The sequence below is a fragment of the Eleginops maclovinus genome, chromosome 7 (genome assembly GCF_036324505.1).
Source record: "Eleginops maclovinus isolate JMC-PN-2008 ecotype Puerto Natales chromosome 7, JC_Emac_rtc_rv5, whole genome shotgun sequence".
In the NCBI taxonomy this organism is placed as follows: Eukaryota; Metazoa; Chordata; class Actinopteri; order Perciformes; family Eleginopidae; genus Eleginops; species Eleginops maclovinus.
Genome location: NC_086355.1, coordinates 2,844,925 through 2,872,709, shown reverse-complemented (window position 1 = coordinate 2,872,709; position 27,785 = coordinate 2,844,925). Strand labels below are relative to the sequence as shown.

General features: G+C 43.7%; 1 protein-coding gene across 5 annotated transcripts in view; it reads left to right on the top strand.

Annotated features, from left to right (window-relative positions):
- sema5ba (sema domain, seven thrombospondin repeats (type 1 and type 1-like), transmembrane domain (TM) and short cytoplasmic domain, (semaphorin) 5Ba) overlaps positions 1 to 27,785 on the top strand; it is a 160,115-nt gene that overhangs the window by 125,701 nt on the left and 6,629 nt on the right. For 3 of the 5 annotated variants that reach the window (XM_063887160.1, XM_063887157.1, XM_063887158.1), the window contains 12 exons: positions 2,334 to 2,469; positions 3,583 to 3,790; positions 3,901 to 4,108; positions 15,141 to 15,258; positions 15,774 to 15,958; positions 17,498 to 17,641; positions 17,885 to 18,032; positions 18,569 to 18,794; positions 20,107 to 20,319; positions 24,017 to 24,187; positions 26,076 to 26,150; positions 26,571 to 26,708. In XM_063887160.1, coding sequence (XP_063743230.1) covers positions 2,334 to 2,469; positions 3,583 to 3,790; positions 3,901 to 4,108; positions 15,141 to 15,258; positions 15,774 to 15,958; positions 17,498 to 17,641; positions 17,885 to 18,032; positions 18,569 to 18,794; positions 20,107 to 20,319; positions 24,017 to 24,187; positions 26,076 to 26,150; positions 26,571 to 26,708 — 1,970 coding nt within the window. The remainder of the gene's footprint in view (positions 1 to 2,333; positions 2,470 to 3,582; positions 3,791 to 3,900; positions 4,109 to 15,140; positions 15,259 to 15,773; positions 15,959 to 17,497; positions 17,642 to 17,884; positions 18,033 to 18,568; positions 18,795 to 20,106; positions 20,320 to 24,016; positions 24,188 to 26,075; positions 26,151 to 26,570; positions 26,709 to 27,785) is intronic. The other 2 variants (XM_063887162.1, XM_063887161.1) reach the window with 1 other exon arrangement.

Here is a 27,785-nt window from a genome sequence, read left to right as displayed (position 1 = left end):
ACAATAAGACTACACTTATAAAGGGTTTAGTTTGTAATTCATTTATCAATTAGGTTGTGAATGCTTTATACATCATTAATAAACTTTTATAAGACAAGAGATAAACAGGGCACCTGTGACCGGCTGCTTGCCAAATAGTGAGCCCACATTTATCTGTACTGTTAAGCATTATATTGGCTACCTAGCTTAAGAGATATCAAGATGGATGGGAGGGGGGAATCAACTCAGTGAACAACAGATACCCAGGAGGCTGTCTGATGAAGAAGAGGGAGGAAGCTAGGGAGCCAATATAAAGCTTAGTCATCTTGCCAAATAGTGAGCCTGTGTTGATGTATGGAAACTATGTTTAATCATTAATAAAGTGTTTAAAACCTAATTAATAACCTAATTATAAACCCTTTATGAATCCTTTATAAGGGTAGTCTTATTGTAAAGTGGTACCAGGTTTTCCCACCTGCTCAAATTGAAAATGCGTGTCAATGGGCAAGTCAGCTGGAGTTTTTGTCACCTCAGGAGCCTAGGGGGCGAGATGGGATACTAACTTTGGTGTAATGAAGACATCGACAGAACCGGACATATTTAGCTTCTGTAATCATGTAAATGTATGAGTGTGGACTCAAACTTCTGGGATTTAGAGCAGATTTAAATCCCCCTGATGAAGTCATCCACATTCAGTCCCTGACACAACATTTCTATCTATCGAAACCATGTTAGTCCAGTGAAGTTGAGAGTCTGGAGTCCTTTTCATTAATAATAATAATAATAACTTCAACTTATATAGCGCCTTTCATGGAACCCAAGGTCGCTTTACAAATAGGGAGGGGAAAAGGGGAGTGGCGGTTAGGGATCAAATTTTCATTGGGCTGCTTACCCTGGATAAAACCAACGTTTCTTCCGTACCAGACGAGGATTTTCTCTGCACTGAAAAAGTCATCTCTGTTCCCAGTTTTCAGATCTAATGAATAAATCTATGTCTGCATCTCACTGTCGGAGCAGGGATCTGAAATATGGTGTGCAGTGTCAGGCTTTCTGTGGTTCTTCAATGCGAGCTGCAGCACAACCACAAAGCCACAGTACAACTTCCTATTCAAAGTGTGTGTGTGAGTGTGTGAACTCTGTGGTGGCTGGCTGCCGCTCACTCATTACAGCTGATTTTCCTGTGGTTTCCTGCACTTAAGAGTTTGGTTTCTGCCACCGCTTCACAATCTCTGCCTCAGTGCTGTCTACATAACGTCCTTTGAAAGAAAAAGGAGAGAAAAGTCATTAAAGCACTCTTCCACCCGTCAGTAATGACAGAACACATCAGCTTTCTCACCATCCTGAACTGGATTGGACTGAGGGAGTGGTTTCCAACACAAAAACAGATCTTAGTTATAGAAATAAGGATGTTGAACCCAGAGGAGAAGTATCCAACGAATCATGATTAAAACTCTTCATGTTTTAGATCAGATAAAGTTCTGATTAATTAGCAGATTGACCTTCTGTTCTTCCACTATCTTCCCTATGTGTTATTCCTAAAGGTCAGTAATGAACATCCATTTGTTCTGATGTAAATTCTTATGAAAAAGTGCTGCTTGTAACCCTCAGATCTTGCCTCTCATTCTCATACTTTTTCTTTAAAATAGTTTGCAGTAGCAAGCCTCACTAAAACTTGACCCAAACCCTGAGACGCAGCTTTTTCCGTGAGTAGCAGCGCTGTCTGATTCATACTCCAACGAAAACAGCTCAAACCATAAAGTCAAACAAAGGTTTTCCTTTCTCTCTGTGTCTCATGCTGTTTGTTTCTTACTTTCTCACTATTGTATTATCTCTCACTGTCTGAGTCATAGTGTGGATCTGGGTGTAAGGGGAAAGCAAAGAGGGGAAAAAAAGCAGTAAGCAGGAGCAGGCAGTTAAGAAACTCATTACCTTGCAGCACATTTTGGAACCGAGAAGAGCGCCCTGATAACAACTTTACTTCACTGCCGGTTTAGCCGGATTGTGACACCTGTGAGGCAGTGTGTGTGTGTAATCTCTGCCTCCCATATCTGCCACTTAATGCTGTCCACATTCACTGTGCGGCGCTGATAGCATAGCTTAGCCTCCAGCGAGCGCCTGTTTAGTGCCGGTATAAATGATAGGACTTCCATTAAGGGGATGGAGCGCATTACAGAAAGGCTTTATTGCACAGCTGCTGATTTCTGATAGAGCTACACATTTACTACCAACTTTAAACTGTTATGAATATTATTGTTGAAATAATTTGTATTTCCTATCTCTCTTTCTCTCTCTCCATCCCTCCCCCTTATATCCTCCCCACCCTATCTTCTCCCCCTATCCATGTCACTATAAAGCAACAGTATTGCAGCCTCGGCGGTGTGTGCCTTCAACCTGAGCGCCATCACACAGGCCTTCAACGGGCCGTTCCGCTCCCAGGAGAACCCCCGCTCCACCTGGCTGCCCACCACCAACCCCATCCACAACTTCCAGGTGAGTTTAACGGCCCTATTTTACTCTTTGGGGGTTTCATTTTCCTGTAGTGTGTTATGCAGTAGGTTTAAGTGCATGTAAATGGTCTGCAGGGGCTAAAATCCCAACGTTTTTCCTAAAGGACTCTTTTATTTACTTCAATATAGCAGAGACATTATTATGTAACTCTTTAGGACTCCAAAACATGGTATGTGATAGGCTAAGGGGCGGGACATCTCTAAGCGGTTGACCAATCACAACAATCAATCAATCAAAATGTCTCTGGTTTCAGACAGAAGGTGAAAAGAGGTGCTGCAGCTCAGGCAGTCTGAGAAAAATAGTACATTTCTTTCTAAAAATCACATATTTCTCTCTAATCTTTAAACTCTTGCCTTTGATAGGAAACAAGTTTGAAATCCAGTCCAGGCTTTTGTGGGAATAAAACATCTAACTGGAAGAATGTTTGCCAAATGTACTGATTGCCTCAGCTTTCTGCATAAAGATATTCAAAATCAACCCAATTACTTTCAAATCAAGCCTCCATCCCAACAAATCTACAGAGGAACAATTATGTCTCAATAAAGTCTTCTGTGCAGTTCGTGTTGAACCAGTCCATATAACTTTTGTATTTATTCAGAAAAACCTAACCATTCCAAGCTAAAACTTAAAACCAGTTTGTGACTAGAGCTTGCTCACTTCTTACACAGCACTGGGGGACTGAGGTGAACCTTTAAGACCTGAACAAAGGGATCAAATAGACAGCAGGTACCGTCTAAAATAGAAAAATCATTGCTATACTAAAAAAAATGGGAGTCTACAAACAAATCAATCTCTCATTTTAAGCCCCAAAAAACGAGCAGAAGCTGCAAACCACATCTTGTGCAGCCAGACAAAGCTTTCAGAAGGCTGCTGTTTATTTTTATTCTCGTCACCATCATTGTTCAGTAGTTTCACACCCCAGAAAAACTTGCAATTACTGAGAATAGAATTAAGAGTTGAACAAAAATCTAACCAGACAGTGTATTGATTTCCTAAATGCAATAGCTGTGAGGTGCTTTGCCATTGTTTCTTTTTTCCGGCCTGCTTTGTTACAACCTCTTTTGACCCCTCACCCCTTTTCCTCCCCCTCCCCAGTGTGGCACCATAAACGACGAGGGTCCCAACGAGGGTCTGACGGAGCGCAGCCTGCAGGACGCCCAGCGGCTCTACCTGATGAACGACGTGGTGCAGCCGGAGTCCGTGGATCCGCTCGTCATGCAGGACGACGTCCGCTTCTCCAACCTGGTGGTGGACATCGTGCAGGGCATGGACACCCTCTACCACGTCATGTACATCAGCACGGGTGAGTGAAGGGGGGAAGAACACACCTTATCTTATCAGGGTGGGGTATTCCTACTGAATACGCATCCTGAAGATGAAAGATCAAATTAACTACAATATACTTTTCCTCAGAATACGGCACCATCTTGAAGGCCCTTGCTACGCCCAATAAGAACCTGCAGGGGTGTTACCTGGAGGAGATGGAGCTCCTCCCAGCGGGGGTGCGAGAACCCATCCTCAGTCTGCAGATCCTGCACAGCGACAGGTCGCTCTTCGTCGGGCTCAACAACCGAGTCCTGAAGATCCCGCTGGAGAGGTGCTCCACCTACAAGACGGAGATGTGAGTACTGCACAGAATCTGCACAATGTAGGGAGGAATTGATCCAGGAAGTTAATGTTGTTGTTAACAAAGGGAACCCAACACTTGGTATTCATAAATTTGATATGGAGATAACTTGGAAAAAAGAGCAGAGGAACTGTGGAAGTAAATAATCTGTAAGATGGAGGATTACATTCAAGCGGAAGTTCCTCTTACCTGTGTTGCTAACCACCGAAACACACCTGCCAACAAGTGATGCAAATCTGTCCTCCATGAGTAGAATCATCTTCCTTTTGCACAGAGATGCACACTCTTCATGAGACTTCTCAAAGAAAGGGAAGTCTCATTCTTCTAGAAAAACAGGTCCTCGTATTGTGCCTCTCTCTGTGCATTACCTTAGTTTAAAGTCCTTAAGTTGCAGGAAAAGTGAGGGAAACTTTGATGCAATTTGATAGGCTTGGGATGCAACTGTACTGTAGTTCCCAAATGTTTGCAATGCAATCTTTCTGTCCTGTCGAGCATCAGTGATGGGAAAGGACGGCCATCATTGTTGCAGGTCAGAGCGAAGCCATATTTATAAGCCTTTATCCCGTTACTTTTGCAAAATACCTGCAGCCTGTAGCGGTGTACTAAGATGCTCAGTGTTTAGTGAAACGGCCGAGGCAAACACCTGCATTTTCATACTGTTCATTCTATTTAGGCTGCAGGGTGCTACTCCCACATACAGTAATGAGCCACCTGAGGTAATGTAGTCCTCATTTTGCAGCCGTGTTGTATACACAGTGTACTTTTTATTGTTCTCTTTATCCCTTTTGGCAGTGGATTGATTTTTACTCTGTTTGGTTTTCTATTGGAGGTAATTATGTGTCCTCAACGAGGATTAATGTCCGTGAGACGTTACCTATAATCATTACAGTCCATATGGGACCAGACAAATGAGCGGGGCGGTGTCGGCACCCTGGAGAGAATAATTTGTTGTGTGTTTCCTACAGTGATGGAAGTTCTGAATAATTCAGAGAGAGATGCTTCTGGCTTTTTGTTTGTGTCTGAATCAGAGGACAAACAAAAAGTGTGTGTGTGTGTGTGTGTGTGTGTGTGTGTGTGTGTGTGTGTGTGTGTGTGTGTGTGTGTGTGTGTGTGTGTGTGTGTGTGTGTGTGTGTGTGTGTGTGTGTGTGTGTGTGTGTGTGTGTGTGTGTGTGTGTGTGTGTGTGTGTGTGTGTGTGTGTGTGTGTGTGTGGTACAAAGACACATAGAGAAAGAAAGAGCTCTGCCATCTTCAACTCCGACGTGATTCATGTGAAAATGTGCGTCTGGAGGGCGAGGAAGAGGAGGAAAGCTCGCCTGCTGTTTGTCCAACCTTTCTGTATCTCATCAGTGCTCTCAATCAGGATCCTCAGCCTGGCCACCTCAATCCTTCAAAGTCAACTGCAGCTTAACATAAATATGACTTGGTGCTATTTTCAGTGTGTGTGAGAGTCTGTGAGTGTGTGTTCCTATAAGAAGGGCATAAGAAGTGTGATTTGTGTGTGTGGGCTGATGCCTGGATGAGTTTTCATATGCCTGATGAGTCAGCTCGCTATTTTATACTAAATCCAAACTCCCAGACACACACACACACACACACACACACACACACACACACACACACACACACCACACACACAACACACACACACACACACTGACACACCAGCAGCAGAGGAAAACCTTTGCATTTAATAAGATGTGGGTGAGATATGCAGGATGAGAAAGACACACAGAGGAACAGGAATGAGAGAAAGAGCCAAGAGGAAAACACAGACACAGCGGGGGTGAAGCGATAACAAGAGTGGGCTTCAAGGGCACCAGAAGGGGGGAGGAGGAAGGGAAGAAGGTAGGACTTTTTAATCCAGACTGCCATGTTCTCCAACGTGGCTACAGGTTAGGACTCATGCAGAATAGCCTCCTTCCAAAGCTGCAAATGATTCTAAAACTTGGGTCTCTTCTTCTGTTCATGCAGGTGTCTCTTAGTATTCAGATGTGAAAGAATGGGTGCTTTCATTGCTTTGATTCCAGGTTATTGGTATCAGCATAGAAGCACATTTCAAAAGCTCAAAGTACCTTTGCTGCTTGAACAGAATTTGTCTGATGCTTCCTTTTGGCTTAGTTGTAAGTGAAAAAGATTAGCTGTCATTTCTGCTCAAGGAAGCAAATGTTGAATCTGAATGTGCAGCGTGCAGCAGAAAGGGCTAATGGGTGATGATGAGTCTAAAAGGAGGCCAGGTAGCTTTAGCTAATACCTACATTAGTAAAACATGCTAATTGCAATTAGCTAGAGCCAACGGTAACACATTATCCCAGAGTAAAGGCTCAGGGGAAAAAGGGATTGGGGCCATTTAGAGACTTTGGTTTGAAAAGTAGACAAATATATATTTTAGGTTGTAGTTTAAAGTATGAACTTTAGATTTTATGAATGAGTGTGTGATGTCACGCTCCTCCTGTAGTGTATGAGGCTAGTGATGGTCTTTAAAGAGGCCCTTCTATGCATGTAAATGTTCTGCAAGGGCTAAAATCCCTGTGTTTCCTCCAAAGGGAGTTTCTCTGCTACACACCCGCCCGAAACGCCTTCATTAGACTCCTTTGTTTACTTCTGTAACATTATTACATCACTCTTTACTCGCACTTCTATTGGTTAGCGCTCCAACACATTGTACGCAAGAGGCTAAGAGGCGTGACATCTCCAAGCGATTGACCAGTCACAAAAGAGCTGGCCAGCCAACCAATCAGACTGAGCTCTGGTTTCAGACAGAGGGTGAAAAGTGGTAATGCCAGAGTTGACAAAGAAAATGTAATTTGTGGAAAGTCAACCTGAGAAAATGTTCGAGGATTAGCTCTCTTTTAACACTTTGGCAGGTGTAAACCTAAGGCCAGTAACATAAAAAGTTTCCGTTTACTCGAGGTCAAAACCAGGTAGGCAGGGGAGAAGTGAGAGAAGTATATAATAGAGGATTGGAGATGCAAGCAAGTGTACAGAAGGCAGTAGAGGTCATTACAGGTACAACTCAGTCAGGCAGAGGAAAGAAGAAAGTGGCAGGAATGCACTTCAGACATTCATGTAGGTCAGTATTTGCGCGACTGGACTATAGGTTGGAACAGGTGTGCAGGGGAGGTCAGATGAGGGGTAAATGATAGGTCACTGCAGGGTTAGAAGAACCTGAAACGATAGGAGTGTAAGTAAATGACGGGGGGGGGGCAAAAGTAGATAACATTAGGAAATGTGAGAGGAGGAGCAGGCTGACAGAAAAGAAGAGAGGGTCTCCCAACGAGGGCAAAGGGTTTAACTGGTATGTGCTTCTTACAGGTTCTCAAAGCAATTATCCAAATGTTTTCTTCTTTATAGATACTTGAGGTTAGAAAGTTGCCTTAACTTTTCAATGGAGCCTTTGCCTTGTGCTCCAACACTTTTTCGATATTTTCTATTTAAAGAAATATCAGCATTGTCGTTTTTCTGTTGATTACTGTTTCTAAAGAGTGACCGGGCAGGTAAACGTTTCAGAACGAGGAATTGGAAATAATGAGGATCCACTTTTTTGCAGCTTTTACTGCCCTGCCCTGCCCCTGGGAATTCAAGTCATCTTTAAGTGCCTTCAGAGCTGAGCTAGAATCACCTCTCACTGCAGTACCTGATCATGGACAACACTTACTGCTATTTGGTTGCTCTAAAGAAATCTAAAGCTGCTGATTGAAAGAATTATTGGCCAACAGGAAGGAGGCTTCTACTCTGACACTAAACCTGGTCCCAATGTGCCCGTGCAGTATTGCTCTGTCTGCAACTCTGCCAGATTACAGACTGGTTGAATCAGGGCTTGTATGCACGGGAACATCCCCTCCCAACACATTTGCATCCCTAGATCTAACTCTCCAAGACTTTTATCGCACATTTTATGCTCAGGTTCAAATTAGTATTTCGTGCCTCTGCTGTGACATGTTTACATACCATGACCACATAGAGATGTCCCGCCCCCTTGGCCAATAGAAGCGCGACTGTTACATAGTTATGTCACTATGTTCTGGAAGTAAACAGGAGTCCGTTGGAGGCATTTCAGGCGCGTATGTGAGAGAAAGTTTGGGATTTTAGTCTTTGCAGACCATTTACATGCACACAAACCTATATAACACACCACACTAGTGGATAACAAAGAAGGAGAGGCATGATTTATGAAGTCATAACAAATCCTTTTTTATTCCACACCCTCCAGCGGGCCTGTGGCTGTCCAGTGATGCATAATAACCTCATGTTTGTGAGTGCTGGTTTCTAACTGTTTAAACATCCAGTTAAAATGCTGACTCTAACAGTTTAGCTCACAGCAGCGTAAACAAATGTTGGCTTGAATGCAGTCGGAACACACAATTGCATTTTAGTGCTTTTTTTTGTGTTCAGTTTTTCCTTTTGTTATCAATCAGTTTGAGCAACTCCAGTAAAACATTTACATCATCATCTCTAACTGAAGTGCTTTTCTGCTAAAGCTGTCGGTGATTTGTTTCCTTTTAGCTCGCAGACGAACGCTGTGCCCGTTCGTCCTCTATGTGGTGATTGTATTTGACCTGGCCACAATCGGCACCTGTGGCAAACAGCAGCACTATCTCTCTATCTCGCCCGGTTAGTGGAGTGATTTGTGTTGGCCGCCGCAGCAGCATGCTAGCTCTGCTGCAATGTTGCATCCATCCTCCTTTCCCTGTGATGAGTGAGGTCGCTGCCAAATAGAGGAACACTCCCGGGCATTGGGTCTCAAACAGCTCTTTTAAAATAAAATGTGTTACTATTGTTTTCATTACCAGGACAGAGACAGACAAAGGACAAGAAAATACATTCAAAATAAAGTGCAGGAAGATGCACAATGGAAGAATAGACAATATAAATGTGAGCAGAGAACAAAAAGCGAGAGAGGTGAAAGTGGGAGCAGCGCTGACACATCATTTCAGAACTGCAGGTGGAGGAGGATGGAAATGTGTTGATTTAATCCATGCATCTGGACTTTCATCACAGGGTGCCTCCTTCTTTCTGCATCTTTAAGCAAAAATAAAGTTAGGAATAACTCAAAGTGTTGCTTGCATTTAAAGCCTTTATTTGAGATAGTGGAGAGAGACCAGACGAGGGTAAAGGAACGGAGATGGAGCGTTGAAGGAAAGGGCAGTACTTTGCAAAACATTTGTCAAAAAGAAAGGTGTCAGACAAGAAGACTTTTACAGTAAGTTGCATTCTGCCGTAAACGATAAGACGAAGGAACAGATAAGAGAAATATGTATATAGAATAAACTAAAGGCTGAAAACATGAGCTGTCGGGGAACAGATCGGGCTTTCTGCACACGATCCGCTTTAATCCTGCAGACAGACCATTTATTTCACGGCCTACATAAACATTACATTTTATTACAAGAGCTACACTTGTCCTGCTGGCAATTCTTACATTCCCTCCTCAAGGGGCTTCAATTTGCAGAGTGTGTATGAGTGTGTGTGATTTACAGTGACCTGGCAGCTCATCCTGCATGCAGCAAGACTTTAAAACGTCAGGAAACCACTAAGTGGGTATCGAGGAAAACCAGTGACCTTCTGTGTGTGTGTGTGTGTGTGTGTGTGTGTGTGTGTGTGTGTGTGTGTGTGCTTGATAAACCAGTGTATGACGCGTTGCACAGACACCGGTCTCTATAGGACTCAACCAGTGGACAGTGATGGGGAGGAGTTCACACGCTGATCTCTGGAAAACCCATTGTACTAACTGTGGCAGCCTGTCAGCCTTTAGAGCTGCTGACTATACGGACTATCGGAGGAGCTCTGCACCAGCCAGGGACTGAGAGAGGGGGGTTTTTATTTATGCTCCAGCATGCTGTCACTTTTATCACAGGGTTTCTTCCGGCTGCAGCCCGGAGTTATCGCTCTGCCTTGTCTGCACAGCCCTTTATGTCCTGCTCTTTCCTTCAGCCTTGACTTGAACCTGCACAACGTCTTAACCTCCAGCTCGTCACACTTCATATCCCCTGATGCTGACAAAATCAATCTACTCTGCTGCCTTTTTGGGGGAAAGTTTGTAACATAGATGAGTGTTTGGACACTTTGGTTCCAGCAGAATATCTTGGTTTTCCAAGCTCAGAGGAAAGCAAGGAAAGGATTACCTGCAGCCGTCATTATTTGAGCTATAGCTGATACTGTGCAAGCTGGTGTCTATATTCCAGAATATCTGTGTTTATTTGTGAGGAAGACGAAGATCCTACAGTTTTGTACAGAGGCAGCTTGTCCTCACTTCGAATTTCCAGCGGATTGTTCCCCTATCCTCTCTGATCATACGTCTGGTCTCTCTCCACTATCTCAAATAAAGGCTTTAAATTCATGCAAATCTTTACATTTGAGTTATTCCTACCTTAAGTTGCTTAAAAATGTTAAAAGATGCAGAGAGAAAGGGTGCCCCCTTCGAAGAAAGTTCAGATGCATTGATTAAATCAACACATGACGTGTCAGCGCTGCTCCCACTTTCTCCTCTCTCGCTTTTTATTGTCTATCCTTCTTCTATTGTTCCCTCCATTGAGAGCATCTGCTGGCACTTTATTTACTTACTCTTGAATGTTTTTTCTGTCTTTGTCCTGCTAATGAAAACAATAACAACACATTTAATTTGAAAGGCGCTGTTTGAGACCCAGTGCAGTGGAAAACCTCTGCCTCTCTTTTATGTCTTCATGATGATGCAGCTTCTTTTTATTCATCGGGGGCTAAAATTGAACACGGAGGACAGCAGGCGCTTTTTGGCAGACAGCCATTTCCCTTTTGTTTCCCTGATTCTTTTTTTTGGGACCATCAGTCTTCAGTCTGGCTCCTACTGGGCCTAATTGGATGTATTAGCGCTGAGTGCTAGCAGGAGTTCTCTGTGTTTTCTGATTTATCACGGGCAGACTTCCTAAATGGTCAACCCAGCACAGCGGGAGGGAAAAGCCCCAGGGATGGGCTCCCTCCCCCTTGAGAGAGGATGAGGGCTGAGCGCCTGTCAGTGGTGGTCCCCTGGGAGCGGATCCAAAAAATGCCACCACTCAAAGGCTGAGAGAGGCTAGTGTGTTTAGACATATGTTTCTCTGAGTCAGAGACAGCCTCTCCTAATGTAATCCCACCCTGTCAGCGCTTACAGCTAATAATGGCAGATTCAAATCCATAATTTATCACTTCGACTGATCATATTTGCAATTATGCACCGGCGGCGTGCCATTACAGGCGAGGTGAACTATTGTTTTAATGTCTAGTTGTTAAAGAGCCGGTAATAAAAGGAGACTCTGGTTCTAACAGCATTCACAAACGATTTTAAAAAGCCAATTACACCCCGCAGAGGGAATCGGGTATATTTATCTCCCGATGCCACTCCAGCAGACACATTGTTACGCAGACTGGGAGGTTTTCTCCAATTTTTTGTCTGTTTAAAATTGAACAGGCTCCGTTCCAGGGCTCCTCTGTTTTGATAGAGCCACCAGCCATGTTCCCCGCTGAATTAAATATCATCCTGCTCCCTGCAGACTTGTCAAAGAGATGCTCTCACACCCACAGCACTGAGACACGCCCTCACTGTGTACACAGACAGCGGGTTATGCAGAACACACACACTCACACAGCCTCACATGTGCATACTCATCCCTCTACATTGAGCAAAATGATCTTTTTTATCCCTGTATTTTCCGCCCACACTACCTCTAATTGACTTTTACATCGGCCCTGGACAGGAAGTCAGTGAAAGTGCTTGGCTGGTGCTTTTTGTAGCTGCATAAAGGTCAGAGTAGGAGCTAAATGCTTCGGCACGCCCTCCTTTTTCCACCCCAATAGTAAATCCTCGTTTATTTAATGGCCTCTGCTGGAAGAAAATACTGAGACTGCAGATCTGTGCAGCTCCGAAGTGGAATACAGTGTTTATGCTTTACATGTCACTATAATATACACTTTCTGCCATCAGTGTAAAAAGAAATCAATGTACTTTACGGTTTTGCACTAAAAGAGAATGACGCAATGTATGTAGGGATGTCAATCAAAGCTGAAATTGGAATTCCACAGTCGATAAAACTCCACGAAGACGGAGCAAAATGTTTTGCCTTGAGAATCAATACCAGTTTTTAATCTTCCCTTCAGCTTTCTGTTACCGTCAAATGCAATCTGTTTTAGTGTTCTGCAGCTTTGAGCAGCCACTTTCTTCCCTTTGTGCATTGCATTGTGGGATAGCAGTGTTTATAAAGCAGCTTTTGGAGATGTGGAGCAAAGATTTGAGACAGAGAGCTAAATCCAAATAGGTGTTGTTGTAAGACTAAACCTGACTGAGCATAGGTTGAGTTTTAGCTGTGTGTGCTGCAGCTGTGCAAACATCCCACCCCGAAGCATTTATTATTATTCTGACCTGCACTGCAATCAATTTCCCAGCATGTCTTTCCAGCTAATTATTATTTCTGGTTTTAGAGCTCCCACTGAGCGCCGCTCTTATTTCATATTTTCATCAGCATTTTCCTCTAAATTCCTGCAAACACGGTGAATCCAGCACCAACCGAGTGTCTCTCCGGGATCAGAAGCCTCTAAATCTGCGTCTCGGCGCACTTTACCCAGAGCTAATTAGACCTCAAACTTCTCCCAACACTCCCTTTCATACAACCTAATTTATTCCATCCTTGAAATAAGCACACAGTAATTGTTCCGCTTAGCTGATTGCTGTAATGGTGTGTGTGTGTGTGTGTGTGTGTGTGTGTGTGTGTGTGTGTGTGTGTGTGTGTGTGTGTGTGTGTGTGTGTGTGTGTGTGAAATCAGAAAGCCAAATGAGGATTCTGGAGACATGATGACCATGCATCGCAGACACAACAAGGTCGACCTTGAGCTCAAATGGCACCGCCGCCCTTTAGAACGCACCGAGCTGTGGGTTTGTGTCTGACCTCATTGTGATTATTGTTTCATCATTATTTGAGGTGGCATCCGGCGTCGCTTAATTAAAGTGACACACACAAAGGTTAGCGGTGGATGTGTCGTGGAGGGAGGAAGTCGTCCTCTTCCGGCTGCCCCTCTCTGTTTCCTCTTGTGTCTCTTTTTCTCTGTCCTCCGTCCCTCTTTTGTGTAGTGCTGGGTGCCATCGAGCCATATTTGGGATAAAGAGTAGGTTTGTTTGAGAAACAAAGTCAGATTTCCGAGAAAGAAATTCAATCAATCTCTGAAATCATATTCGCCTCTATACACATTCAAAAAAAGAAAAAGTTGGCAAATGTCCCGAAAAACTCTCTGGGATTTGCCCTCCTCCGGCTTCACACAAGATTAAAAACTTTCCCAGATTTTAGTAGCTGCAACTTGTGTTATTTGTCAAAGTTTTCATCATACTCAATGAGCCTTCGAACCCCACCCACTCCTGTCTTGAGTGATTGACATCTGACACAGGCAATGGTGATAGCCCTCTCTTGCTTCCTACACTGCCATTGGATAAAAGCCGAGTTTCAGAAAGGCGTCTGTCAATCAAATGCGAACATCGGCTCAATACACGGTTTTGCACAAGGCGGACACCTGGTTAGCCCTCCTCTTGTGCCTTTCTTCTCCCTCTTCCCCTTTGTCTGCGGGTCACCTCTGATGTGCTGGCTAAGCAGGAACGTCTTTATTGGATCTAAGCCGACCTCTGTGAGACCTGGCACAGCAAGCTCGTATCAACACTTGGGAGATTCCTCACCCTCCAGGCTGAAACACTACAAGGCTCTTCAAATAAACCATGAAACCCCGCGCCAAGGAAAGAGAGAAAACACAACAACAACAACAAGAATCTGTCCTTTCAGCTGAAGGGAGCTACAAGGAGTGGAGAAGGATGAGAGAGAGGGAGGGGAGGTAGAGAGTGAAGAGGGGAGTCTTTGAGAGAGTTATTCAGTCGATGCCTTTATCCCGCGTTCCTGAAGCATCCGGATCAGCTCTGCAGCTTAGCGTCGTCATTAACAGCTTTAGATTTAATTAGCCGTCATTAAGCCTCTGTTTTTCTGGAGGAGCTTACAGATATTTAATCACTGTTTGGGCGATGTACCGTGTATGTTGTTGTTTGCTGAGGGAGGAACAATGCAAAGAAAAGTCTGGGAGTCATTTATAATGCATGAGCAGTGTAAATACAGCAGGTCTGAGGCTGTCACAGTGGTTTTAAACGCTGTACCTTGACTTGATATTATTAATTTGTTCTTATGGGATTTTTCTGTATTCTCAAGTTTCCAAATGTCACAGTTTTATTATTTCAAATTAACTTTTATTATTTGTATTTGTTTAAAACTAAACCCAACACTGAAAACACAATCCAATGCTAGGATTTCATTTGGATTTATTTATTCAGTCAGTATTTATTTGCTTTGGTTTGACACTATTTTGAAACAGTGACTTATAATTGATTATTTCTAAATATATTTGCATGTTTTGAGTTAACACAAAAATTAAGATTCATTTTGAATTTTCAACTTTCTTAAAAATGTCACTATTTTCTCATTTTATCGAACCCCCTTTCGTTAGTAGAAAATACCTATAACTGTTCTATTTTTACCATCAATTAGTACCCTATAGTGTTCAATGCAATGGCAATATTTCACCTTTTTCTGTGATTTGATGTCGGGCACATATTTCAAGGAGGTTGAAAGTTGCTTCTTAAGCATTTTTGTGAGTGACTTCTAATTGATTATTTCTAAATATATTTGCATGTTTATTTGAGTTCAATACACTAAAAACAACCAACGTTTGCGAAACTATTTACTACATATATGCGTTTCTCTAAAGAAAATGATTTTAGAGTTTAAAATCAGAGAACCTTGGTTCCTCCTGTTCTGTTCTCCAGGCTTCTTTCACAATCTGTGTAGAGTTGCAGTGTTTTGTGTTTTCAGCTTAAAAGGAGTTTGAAAGTTGCTTCTTCAACATATTTGTTATAAGTTTATGTAGTTTATCCTTCTCTAGGGTAATTGCAAAATCTGTCCAGGGAATACAGATGTAAAATAGTCTTTTGTCTCACTTGTAATCTTTATTAATGTGTCTTTAACTAAACACCGTCCTCCTGTCCCCTGCAGGCTGTGTTTGGAGGCCAGGGACCCGTACTGCGGCTGGGACTTCAGGCAGCGCAGGTGCACCACGCTGGAGGAGAGCTCTAACATGAGTCAGTGGAAGCAGAACATCACCGTGTGTCCGGTAAGAGACACGTCACCGCCCAACTTACTGTAAGAAGGGCTGACGGCGTATCATGTGACCTCATGGGACCCTTTAGACTCAGGATCCGTGCTGTGATGTCATCCTCAACATGTGTCATTGTTTGGCATCATCCATGACGACTTGACTGATTGGTTGAATTTATTTTAGCTTCTTAATATCATTTTTTTCCAACGTTGACAAGCTTTTTGGAGGTGTGTGTTGTACAGGACAGGATAAAGCAAATCAAAGCAAAGGAAGGTGAATTGGACCTAAGTGGAATGGATTAGATTGCACTTAGATCAGCTAGGCTGAATTTGGCTGAAGTGAAGCCAATTGAAGTGCATTTATTCTGCTATAAATTATAGGGGGAGTGAATGTAGAAGCTATAATCCTCAGAAACCTCTCTCTCTTCCTTTAAGAAGGAAAGTCTGGCAGAAAAACTCTCCTGCTTTAAACTCCGAGTGTAGGATCGGTGATGTTTGCTGACCTGATCTCGCTTTCTTCGTGACTCACAGCTGCGAAACCAAACCACCAATGGCAGCTTCGGACCGTGGGCGCCATGGCAACCCTGCAACAACGATGACGGCGTGGACGGCGTGAGTTCCTGTTTGTGTCGCTCCAGGTCATGTGACAGCCCGGCGCCTCGATGTGGAGGCAAAACCTGCGAGGGCTCCACCATCGAGGTGTCCAACTGCTCCAGGTAGGAGAATATTAGTGGATTTTGACTTTAGTGATGATGTGTCTTTATTTTCTCCCCTATCAAACAAAGAAAGGTTATCAATTGTCCCTCTCAGGCTCCCTTAGAGTCAAGATGGCTGCAAAGATAACAAAAACAAGGATTTCTTTTGCTCATATGATGCATATTTACAGTGCACTGTCTTCCAGAAAACTACAGCCCAATCAGAAATGAACCACAGAACAGAGCAGATGAAATCCTGTTTCTAAAACTTTAATAAAAGATTATATTTTAAAGAGATGTTTCTGGTTTATAAATAGCTAAGAAGCCTTGGAGTATAAAACATTTCTTATATGCTTCAGTAATATACACCTCAAAGGTCACTTAGATCTTTAGGAAGCAGTACATCATGTTGTATTACACTGTAACTGTATTCATGATACTTTGGTTTTTGTCAATTTTTCATACTTTCTGTTGTCTTTTGGGTTTTACCTGTTGCTGTAAGGCCTTTATATGTAGAGCACCTCTCTATGTTTGAACAAATAAGTACAAAAAATCTTGCTTTGCCTAAAACAAAGTTGAATTCAAATGGATTTGCCATAAAAAATGTTTGTAAAATGTGTAGGAAGTACTTTGTGAATAAAAAGATGGCACCAAGTGAAGGTGGGTTAGCTTGGTAGCTGGTTGTTAGCTATAGCTGGATAGAGTGGCTCAGTGCACTTGTAACATTGCTCTTAATTATTATATCTTTATTGATCAAGGAGCATGCATGAAATCACATTAATCCCTAAATGAAGAGATGTTGAATACCAGGTTATAACTGAAAGTTCATTTCCATCTGCAACAATTAAAGCAGATCAAAGTACAGATGTGTACATTTGTCAATTTAACTATAATTTACAATGTGTTTAAACTCTGAAAGTAAAGTAGAATTGGTTATTTTGTGAATGAGAGCGCTAACATTTTAGCTATGCTATAATAGCAGCGATGTCCTGGCTGACTTTCAGTCCTGGGGCTCAATTTACGCCCCGAGAGAAAATGAGAAAGATCCTGAACGTGAGGAATCTTATTAGAAAATGTGGGCGACACCCAGGTTCTCAATGTGACACCTCTCATCACCTCCGTCTGCAGTGGGGAGGTGGTGGGGGGGGGGCACAATCAGCCTTCAGAGACGCAGCACAGACAAAGGGCTCAGCCACCTTCATCTCACCGAGCCGATGCACCAGATTTAATCCGTGGTGCCGAAATTGAATTGTGCTTTTGCAGAACGGGGCAATTAAATCATGAGAAGTGCTACCCAGGAACAAAGCACTTTAGCAAATTGAATGAATGTTTCCCAGGCAGTGTGTGTGTGTGTGTGTGTGTGCATGTCTGTTTTCAGAAGCTCTGAACCAGAGCGATGATGAGAAGAATCTAAAAGGCACTTTTCTTTTCCCCCCCTTGTGCTTCAGAGAGCATCCGCTGGGAGAATAATACCAATAAAGCATTGCTGAATAATTACGCAGGATTTGGGACGTCTGTGAAACGTGTTGCTAATGCCTGGCCATATGTCTGTTGCCATAGAAATGGAGGCTGGACGCCGTGGTCGTCATGGGGACAGTGCAGCACCACCTGTGGCACGGGCTTCGAGCTGCGTCAGCGATCGTGTAACAACCCCTCCCCCCGACACGGTGGACGAGTGTGTGTGGGGCCGAGCAGGGACGAGAGGTGAGGAGACACACACACACACACACATTTTTCCCTGGTTCTCAATTTTTTCCTCAAAATTTCTATTTTTTTTGCAACTTTTTTGCCAAATTTTCATTTGTTTTCAGAATTTCCCTATTTCCTTAGAATTAGATTTTCTTTAATATTTGGACTTTTTTTCAGAATTTGAATTTTTCAAAGGTTCTCACTTTTTGCAGTTTTTGTTACAAACACTCAAAATGTTCCCCTCTGCTACCTCCACAGGTTCTGCAATGAAGGCGTGTCCTGCCCTCAGCCCATCTTCTGGTCCCCGTGGGGCTCCTGGACCAAGTGTAGCACCGAGTGTGGGGGGGGCGTCCACTCCAGGGTCCGCAGCTGTGAGAACGGCAACAGCTGCCCAGGATGTGCGCTGGTAGGAAACACACTCAGTAAAACAAACAGAGACATAGGAGAACATCTGTCAGCCTCAGGGGGACCGTCTCCCCGCCTCTCCTAACATTTAATAGTTTTGTAATATACCCAAAGCGTTTTTCTGTCTTATGTAGCGTCAGAGATTGGTGTTAAATTGATCTGATTTTAAAGACTGATGCTTAATGATCCCCTCAATCAACACCTAGAGACAAACACATGGGACACATTTAGATAAAACTCAATTCAACACTGGCTGCTCTTAAAAAACTGACAAAAGCACTCGTATAAATGAACGAAATACGTAAAGTAAGAGCAGCGAAACCAATCAATCAGGACATACAAGTGACTGAAGTGAAGATAATTGTTCATTATAACAGATGAAGTGTGAGAAGAGAGAGAGAGATTTATAACCGAGGGGGGTTTTCTGTGACAAGCATCAAGATAAATCCTCAGCAGTATTAATGAACTAAATAAAGGAAAACATTCTTGGTTAAATTAGGAATAAAACCCTCTGACTCCTCCCGCCCCCCCCTGCAGGAGTACAAGGCATGTAACCTGGAGGCGTGTCCTGAGGTGAAGAGGAACACACCCTGGACCCCCTGGATGCCAGTCAATGTGACTCAGGGGGGGGCCCGACAGGAGCAGAGGATGCGCTACATGTGCCGCGCTCACCTGTCCGACCCCCACGAGCTGCAGATCGGACGCAGGAAGGTGGAGACGCGCTTCTGCCCCAACGATGGGACGGCAGCCTGCGAGACAGACAGTAAGTCAGAGACAGATAAGGAAAAATCAACCTCAAATTTATAGAGATTGACTTACGGGGGAGCTATCTTACAGTTGGTCCGTTTATTGTAGATTTCTTATTAATATGAGGTGATAAAATGTCTGTTTCCCTCTCTTCCCAAATGAAAAGAGGATTAAAAGAACAAGAAAGCAATTACATATTAGCAGGGCTTTACTTTCTCTCCTTAAGCTAAACATCACCTTGACAGTTTTGATGAGAAAAATGGACGCACCAAAGATAAGCTTAATCATTCTAAAGAGAGGAAAACTAAAATGGTTTGCAAACTCACTGCCTTTCTCATATCTCTCCAAAATACATAAACAAAAATTACATAATTTAAGGATGGCCCGGCTTCTCTTTATTGAACCCTTATCTATCTAACCAAGTCCCCAGGAAGTGCACCATACCGTTAAGCAACTTGTAGTAGTGGTCAAACAGAGGTACTACAACTTATGTGTCAGTCCAGGGCTCAAAAATACGTTTTCCCATTGACTTACATTGGGAAAGAGATGCCTATGGTCCCAGATAGGGGTACTTTTGATCTCAAGAGGCATGCTTTTTTGGCTAAATGCACAACTGAGCAACTGACCAATTAAGCCAATTAAGAAATCTTCATCCTTAAAACTGTAATAAACCAGTTAGAAAAGGTATGTATCTATGTATCTCTCACACACACACACACACACAAACACTCCCTCGAGGCAGCGGCGTGCAAACGCTTCTTCCAGTCGGAGCATGACATGTTGAAATGGCCCTCCGTTAGCCGTGTCAGCCCCATACATGCTGTTAGTGACGGGGTCTCAGTGCAGCTCCTCCATATCCACTCAGCGACACAGGGTCACAGTCCACTGCTCTTCACTGGTGGCGCTTTCATGCCTCCTTCCCCTGCCCTGAATCGATTGCTTGTCTCCGCCTGTCAGCCTCCTGTGGGGCCACATCGACTCTGACAAACTGATGAAACGCCGACAGAGGGGAACAGGGGGACGTATGAGAGACACAGATAGTTTGAGAGAAGGACATACGGAGTGAAATGCCTCCTGGCAAAGTCAAACACACTGTGTGACTTTCACTCAAGAGATCTGCATGCTTCACATCTCCCTTTATGATCTAAAAACTCTCAATCTGACAGCACTGCATACATTCATTTCTGGGACTTTTATCTACCTTTCTTCAGGCTGAACAATCACCCGAGAGACCACCACACTATACACACTGTTGCAACGGTGTGTAATTATTTGTCTTTATGCAACGCTGTTAAATCTGATTCTGATCCTGGTACTTGTCCCTGCAGCCCTGGTGGAGGAGCTGCTGAAGACCCCGGTGGTGAGAGTGCCCGGTGCCGGCTGGTCGTCATGGGAGACGTGGTCCACTTGCTCACAGAGCTGCGCCAAAGGATACCGAACCCGCCGGAGATCCTGTGCCGGGCCAGAGGGGAAGAGCGCCCCCGTGGCGTGCCGAGGGTCGCCGGTCGAGTACCAGGACTGCAACGTGCAGGCGTGTCCCGGTGAGTGGAGACAAACCAAAACAAGGGCGATGCTAATTTAAAACTCATTATAGTATTTTAAAAAACAGTGGTGCAGGAATGAGTCTTTAACCCGGAAATTAGTTAGCATTTTACCACTTCCAAGTTTCCTTAAAAGTCGATTTAAAGCTGTTAGGTGTTTTACAAAAGGGGGTTACTAATACGTGTCTAAATGAGACGACTTAACATCATCACACCCAACATTAGCCGCCTTTAGCTTAGCGGTGGTGACGTGAAGTCATGTGACCGTGCTGTAGTTCCTTTATAGCCCAACGTTAGCCTCCTTTAGCTTAGCGGTGGTGACGTGAAGTCATGTGACCGTGCTGTAGTTCCTTTATAGCCCAACGTTAGCCTCCTTTAGCTTAGCGGTGGTGACGTGAAGTCATGTGACCGTGCTGTAGTTCCTTTATAGCCCAACATTAGCCTCCTTTAGCTTAGCGGGGGTGACGTGAAGTCATGTGACCGTGCTGTAGTTCCTTTATAGCCCAACATTAGCCGCCTTTAGCTTAGCAGTGGTGACGTGAAGTCATGTGACCGTGCTGTAGTTCCTTTATAGCCCAACATTAGCCGCCTTTAGCTAAGCAGTGGTGACGTGAAGTCATGTGAACGTGCTGTAGTTCCTTTATAGCCCAACATTAGCCTCCTTTAGCTTAGCAGTGGTGACGTGAAGTCATGTGACCGTGCTGTAGCTCCTTTATAGCCCAACATTAGCCTCCTTTAGCTTAGCAGTGGTGACGTGAAGTCATGTGACCGTGCTGTAGCTCCTTTAAAGCCCATCATTAGGTTTTTACTTCCGGAAATTGCATTTGCCTAGTGTGTGTGTGTGTGTGTGTGTGTGTGTGTGGCAGGCAGACATTGAGGCAGAGAGTTGGCTCCCCTACATGCTGTTAGTGAGTGAGTCACAGTTAGCATGAGTTTCATTATTCATTTCTTTAGAAAAACTTAAACACCGTCCTTATTGTCAAGTTTGTACTCCTTATTTTTGGAAACACAGACATTATAGATATGGCTCTGTAACATTCATGTACATTTTTGGTCCACATTTTCACATGCTGTTGTGTAAAACTGATGGAGAACAGATTGGGTTTTATGATAGTGCTTTAATATAATGCCAAACGAAAATGTAAATGAAGTTCTCCATATGTTATTGAATCATTAAATCGAGACCTTTTTAGTTCACAAGCTTTGAAGGGGAGTGATAAAACAACATCATATTTAATTGCTTATCTGTCACTGTTGGATTTGAGTTTAATCTGATCCTAGCGATCAAACGCTGCAATCATGACAGTTAAAACACTTCATGTGCTTTATGTCCACACAGCGTGTCTGTAATAGAAATTGAATGCAAATAGGGTTCAGATAAAGTCACTTTCTTTGCTAAATGAAGGGTTCATATAGGAAATACTTGCACACTAAGAGACACAGAGAGAGAGCGAGAGGAAAGGTCAATGGTGGAAGTGATACAGCGCTGAGTGGAACATTAGCTTCATTAGCTAATGGTTAGCTGCAGCAGAGCAGGGAGAGTCCTTGGACAAATTAACTTATCTTCTTCTAAGTCCTCATCAAGCCATAATCAGCTGACCTAGGACTCTGCTGACCACAAACTGCCGCACTGACGGGCTCCACTTATTAAACCAGACTCGGCACACACACACACACACACAGACACAATGGCTAGCGATACACAAACGTCCTCTTAAGCTCTCGCTATCTTTATTCAAGAGCGGTGCCAAATGAATTAAGCATTTATGATGGGATGGTGCAAAGCTGATTACATTCCCGTAGTGTATTGGCATCCACGTTAAATCCACAGCTGTTAGCTTAGCAACTTTAGCTAAGAAAACCCTGCTTAGGCGGCATTTGGTAACTTCCTGCTGCGAGGGAGCCAATCAGGAAGCTGGGGGTAGGAGCTCTGTTAAGAAAAGGCCAGTGACAAAAAGAGACTGAGTGCAAGATAGTAATTGATGAAGAGATTAGAGAGCAGGGTGGAGGCGGTATAGATTGCTGTGGAGATTGAAATGAATAGTGTGTATGGAGAGTGTAGTGTGTGTGTGTGGAGGGCATACTGCATCTGTGTGAGAAAAAGACCGACATTGAGTCAGACATTGACTCACAGTTAGTCTGAGTTCAATTATAAGTTTCGTTATAAGAGCTTCTGGCCTAAAAAACTTTTAAGTTATTCTGAAACTCCATGAAGGTGTTTTTCCCAACAGTATGGTTTGTAAAATAATCAGTGTATTGTGTGTGTGTGTGTGTGTGTGTGTGTGTCTCATTAGCAATCTGAGAAATTTAAAAGCATTTGAACACAGTTTTAACACTGATGATAACCAAAACAGACATCAAATCCAGAGTAGTGTGTGTGATACTTCCAAAACAGATCAGTCATACAAGTCCAGCCCTAAGACGTCTGGTAAGTTCAAGTCAAACCATAAATCAGACCTATCAGGGTCAGGTTTTAAGTCCGGTCGGTCAATAACTTTGGAGCATCCAGCTTAAACCAAAGTCCCTTTTGTTCCTGAGCGGCCAAACTAACACACGAGGACACATTTGACACCTTTCAAGTTCATGTTTCTGAACATAAATTAGCCACGGGGGAGGCAGGGCTGACGATGAGAGAGCGATAGAAGCAGGAAGTCAGTCCGGGTTTGGTTCAGTTCAGTAAACAGCCAGTCAGAGTGGTGTCCAGCTGTGAGTTAGTCAGATCTAAGTGGTCACACTAATCTACTCAGCTAATAGAGGAGTCTGCGGCGCTGTGACGTTACCAGGCAACGGCGCCTCTCTCCGTCAGCGAGACGCACATCAGCAGCTCAATTAGCCAGTCACGCTGTCCTGATTAGATCACACACTGAGACATTAACGGTCCCCCCGTGGGGAGACGGGTTCAATCGATAGGACGAAGCAAAGACACAGTGGATTATGATCGGGAAGAAATGTACTGTTTTGTAATGTACAAATTAGAAAATATAGTATATGCACAAGGTTATTGGAAACTGCATTGTATGAAGTGTTTAACAGAAGGCTTATTGAGTTTTTTCTCTCTCTTTTGAGACCCTGTAGCTGCAAAATTCACAGTAAAATGTAAATAATGAATGTATTTCTAACAAACAAGCTTAGTAAAATGCTCTTTCTTAAATAAGAGTCAAGTTTATTAGACTCAATGATCATTTGTAATGCTAAAAACATTCATAAGAAACCCTAAAAAGCATTTCATAAGCAGATTATAATCTGGTCACAACTTTATTAAGGTGCTTATACATGTCTAACAATAACATGTAAATGATTATATACTCTAATTTTAAGGGCCTTATTACGGTTTACCTAGCGCTTATTACAGCAACATTAATATAAAGCGTTACCTCACATGTTAATCGTTTGAAGGACATCATTTTTTCTAATATGGTTGGTGGTTTCCACGATGCCAGCGTCACTAGATTGACTCAAGAGGTTAGCCATAGCCTGTTAGCATTAGCAACGTCCAGCCTTGTAATGAAGGTCTGCTCACAGTCAATGTGTTAAACAAATGCAAAGGAAGGGGCCAAAGTGGTTTAACTGTGACCAAATACACACAAATACAAACAAACTAGCAGATCTGGGGGTTCAAGTCAAGTCCTAAGTCCTCAAAAGTCAATTATGATGCAGGATTTCAAACACTGACCAATAACCATCCCTTGTGTTGCAGTAAAAGGTGCGTGGTCCTGCTGGTCGTCCTGGTCCCAGTGCTCGGTGGGCTGCGGCGGCGGTCACTACCAGCGCACGCGTGCCTGCAACAGCCCAGCGCCCGCTAACGGAGGGGACATCTGCCTGGGGCTACACACTGAAGAGGCGCTGTGCAACACACACACCTGCGATGGTAAGGTCACGCATAAATTCAGACTGGAACCCTGTCCTGCGCCGCCTCTCATCCCGCCTCCAGACAGGCAATCATCTCTCTCACCGTGTTGTTGCTAGACCCTTTCATCTTTGGCTGATGAATAAACCAGGTCTTACTGTAGCTGCAGAAGAGAGTAACAGTTCATGCTAAAAAGAAAACAACCCATCCTCACATCGTGGTGTTTCTGCAGCTCTGAGCTCCACCTTTGGAGAGTTTTTAAAAGATCTTTACTCGAGTTGTTTAACTTCAGAGTTATTTTACATAAAGTGTCCAAAGGTTTGAGAACCTGTGCATGTAGAGGGCATGTTTTTATACTGGTAATATGCAAAGAAGTGTCACACAACCATTTCAAAAGTTTAGTTTAGAACAGTACCATTTCAGAATCCGTTCACCTGAAAAACAGCTGTTATTTTCTCTTCTTTACAGTCATGTAGTTTTATTAGTCGGAGTTTCAAGAAGTTTATTGTTGATGGTATTGTTTTGGTCATGCACTTTTCTTCAATGCCTGATGACGATCCAAGCTCCCTGAATTACATCTCCAAGCTGTGCATTGGAAACCCATTTCTGATTACCAGCTGGTGAATGGGATTTTGATTACACTGCAGAAGCATCATATCCTTCCAGAATTGGGGCTTCTTCTACCGACCGATAAATACTTAGTTTCTGTGTGAAAGAATCATATCGTTATTCAATGATAAGCCTTTAACAGACACAAACAATCTCAGAGGTAAACGCCTTAAAACCTGGATAATGAAAAGCAAACTATCAACACTCCACTTTGGCTGAGGTTTTTTAAGCATAAAGTGATTATTTAATAACTTTAACACATATTAAATAACACAAGAAGACACAAAACAAGTTTGAACTATTCTTTTAACTCAGCCTTGCTTCCGCCAAACCCCCCGCACCATGATGATAAGATGTGAGATGTATAACAACCCCATTCCATTCTGCTACAAGGACACTGAAATATTCATGAGCCTGTTAATCCACCAGGAGAGTCCAGCATCAGGAGTCATAATCAGGATTCAGCCCGACTCTGATTCTGAGGCTCAGCCTTCACGATTTGTCACCAAACATGTGATTCCCACCTTGTTCAATTTGCTGGAAAACCAAAATGGCCTCGACAGATAATCACTGCCAGAGGGGGATTGCAGATTTGTGTTTTACAGGGACGATGGATTTAGCTAAGATGTTTCCTTCTCATGTTGAATCAGCCAGCCTGTCATTCACCTGGAAAATGTCCCTTCAAAGTCAGCCTGGCTTGTAATTACAGTTAAAAAGGGAAATGGCTGTTTTATTTCTGTCTTTATCGGATTAATTGCTCCGTATTTGACATGAACCCAATGGGGTATTTATGTATGACTGTCAGCTAACAATCACTCCAGCCCCGATCCGTCTCCCCGTCCATTAGTTTATTGACAGGCACAGCATCAGCCATCTATCAGGGGTCCTGCGGGTGCCACCACCACCACCCCCCCCCCACTCTGCATGTGTAATTAAAGACAAGCTGGCTGTCAGTCACGGGCATATTTGAAGCCTCTGTCGCAGGTCATTTGATTAAAGTTTCCAGCAGTAATGGAGGACAGCGGGACAGAGTGCAGGGACAGAATACTAACGAGGAGCCTCGGGTTCCTCCGGACTCAACAGTACGATCACGCAGGTCGTCCGGGTGACAAAAATAAATGGGAATAAATGAAACAATTAAAGTGGGCTGTGTTGGTGTTTTAAACAGGTGTGTGTGTGTGTGTGTGTGTGTGTGTGTGTGTGTGTGTGTGTGTGTGTGTGTGTGTGTGTGTGTGTGTGTGTGTGTGTGTGTGTGTGTGTGTGTGTGTGTGTGTGTGTGCGTGTGCGTGTGTGTGTGTAGAGGGTTGTGCATTGAGAAGGGAACAGATGGTGCAGAGGGAGCAGCCTGACGGTGAGCAGCTGACTGATAGGAAAGGTAAAGGAGGCCTGTCTCTCTGCCAACAGTCTACACCCTGAATAACAAACCATCTTCTTCCATCAGCCTTTCATCGTCCTGCTTTTAAACGGAGGGTGAACGAGTGCATGGTTCAAAGGGGGACGTTTGTTGGGAATTTCTTCTTGGAGAGCAGCCTTTGTTTACGGCTCGGTCGGCTGCTGCGGGGAAACGGCACTAAAGCTTGGCTCAGGAGACAAACATCTCCACTATGCACTAAACAAACTCTCCGCGGGGTCGACTCTCTCCCGGTCCTGTTTACATCACAAACTCTCTCTGGTGTGGTGGGGGCTGTTTGGCTGGACGGTGGGTGCCGACAGCTTGGGTGGGCGCGTTGGTTTCCAGGAGTTGGACATGGCTCTGTGGGTTTGTATTGATCTCCCTTTTTTCCTCTGTGCTCAGGTGGCTGGATGGCCTGGTCGCTGTGGTCCGCCTGCGATGACTCAGGCCTGCAGATGAGGAGCCGGGTGTGCGGGGCCCAGGGCAGCAGCCCCTGTGTGGGGAACAGCACTCAGCGCCGAGACTGCAATGAAATACCCGGTGAGTCAGACGGAGATTCACACTGACTCCTACTAAACTGTCTGAGCTTTCAAAGGTTCCTCGAGTGCAGCAATTTCACGGGAATATTGAGGAAACAACTTGTGAAAATCCCCAAATAAACTGCACGCTCTCCACTTGTTTTACTAGCTTTTTGGGTAACCTTTGCCAGGAAAAGCCTTCAAATTGAATCGTGTAATCTCTTGTGTGATGTCCTCTTTCTTCTAGTGTTTGAGTCTTTTAAACATGGTCACACATTTTCTGTTATACATAATAAAGCAGAAATAATCCAACAGCTGAGAAATGTTAACAAGCCTAGCAACTGGTAAATAAAACACCTACGTCGTTTAGTCCTCCTTTATGCCAATTGGCTGCTTCATTCATGTGATTTGAAGACACTTGTTTGTTTGTCATCAAACATGTACACAGTATCATTCAGCGCCATCAGTCATCCTCTTCCCGTGTGTGTGCAACCGTTGTCTTCGTGCACTAAATGAATCTGCTGCAGTTTAATTAAGCGTAATAGGACCGTGTGAATCCTGCGAGTTAGCGCTTTACCCCGCTGGCCCCGGCGCACCTTGTTATGCTGATGACTCGCTCAGAAAAGTTTCTCATGAGATGATCTTTCATGGCCCGCCAGCAGAGGCCTCTCCACGAGCAGAATCCCTAATGAGTCCAGACGAAGGCGATTAATATTAATGGGTTGTCACAACACCAAATCACAGCTAATTTTTATTGCAGATTTCAACGAGGCGCTGGATGGATTTGTTAAGGTCATACGCAGAGGGGAGGCGGCTGTGAGCAAACTGAAGAATTAGGCCAAAAAATTAATCAGGAGATGCAATTAAATCTGCACACACACACACACACACACACATTAACCCTGCCTGCTCCCTTTTAGGATTTGAGGGGTATTTGTAGCTTTAAATTATTGCATTAGATGTAATGTATGCATCTTTAACGCATCTAGGTTCAATCGTATCTTCTTTTAGGCGGTTTTCTCCAGAAACGTTTGAAATTCATGCAAAAGAAACCTCTCAATGGACGGTTTGCGCAACATTTCTAACAATCATATTCACT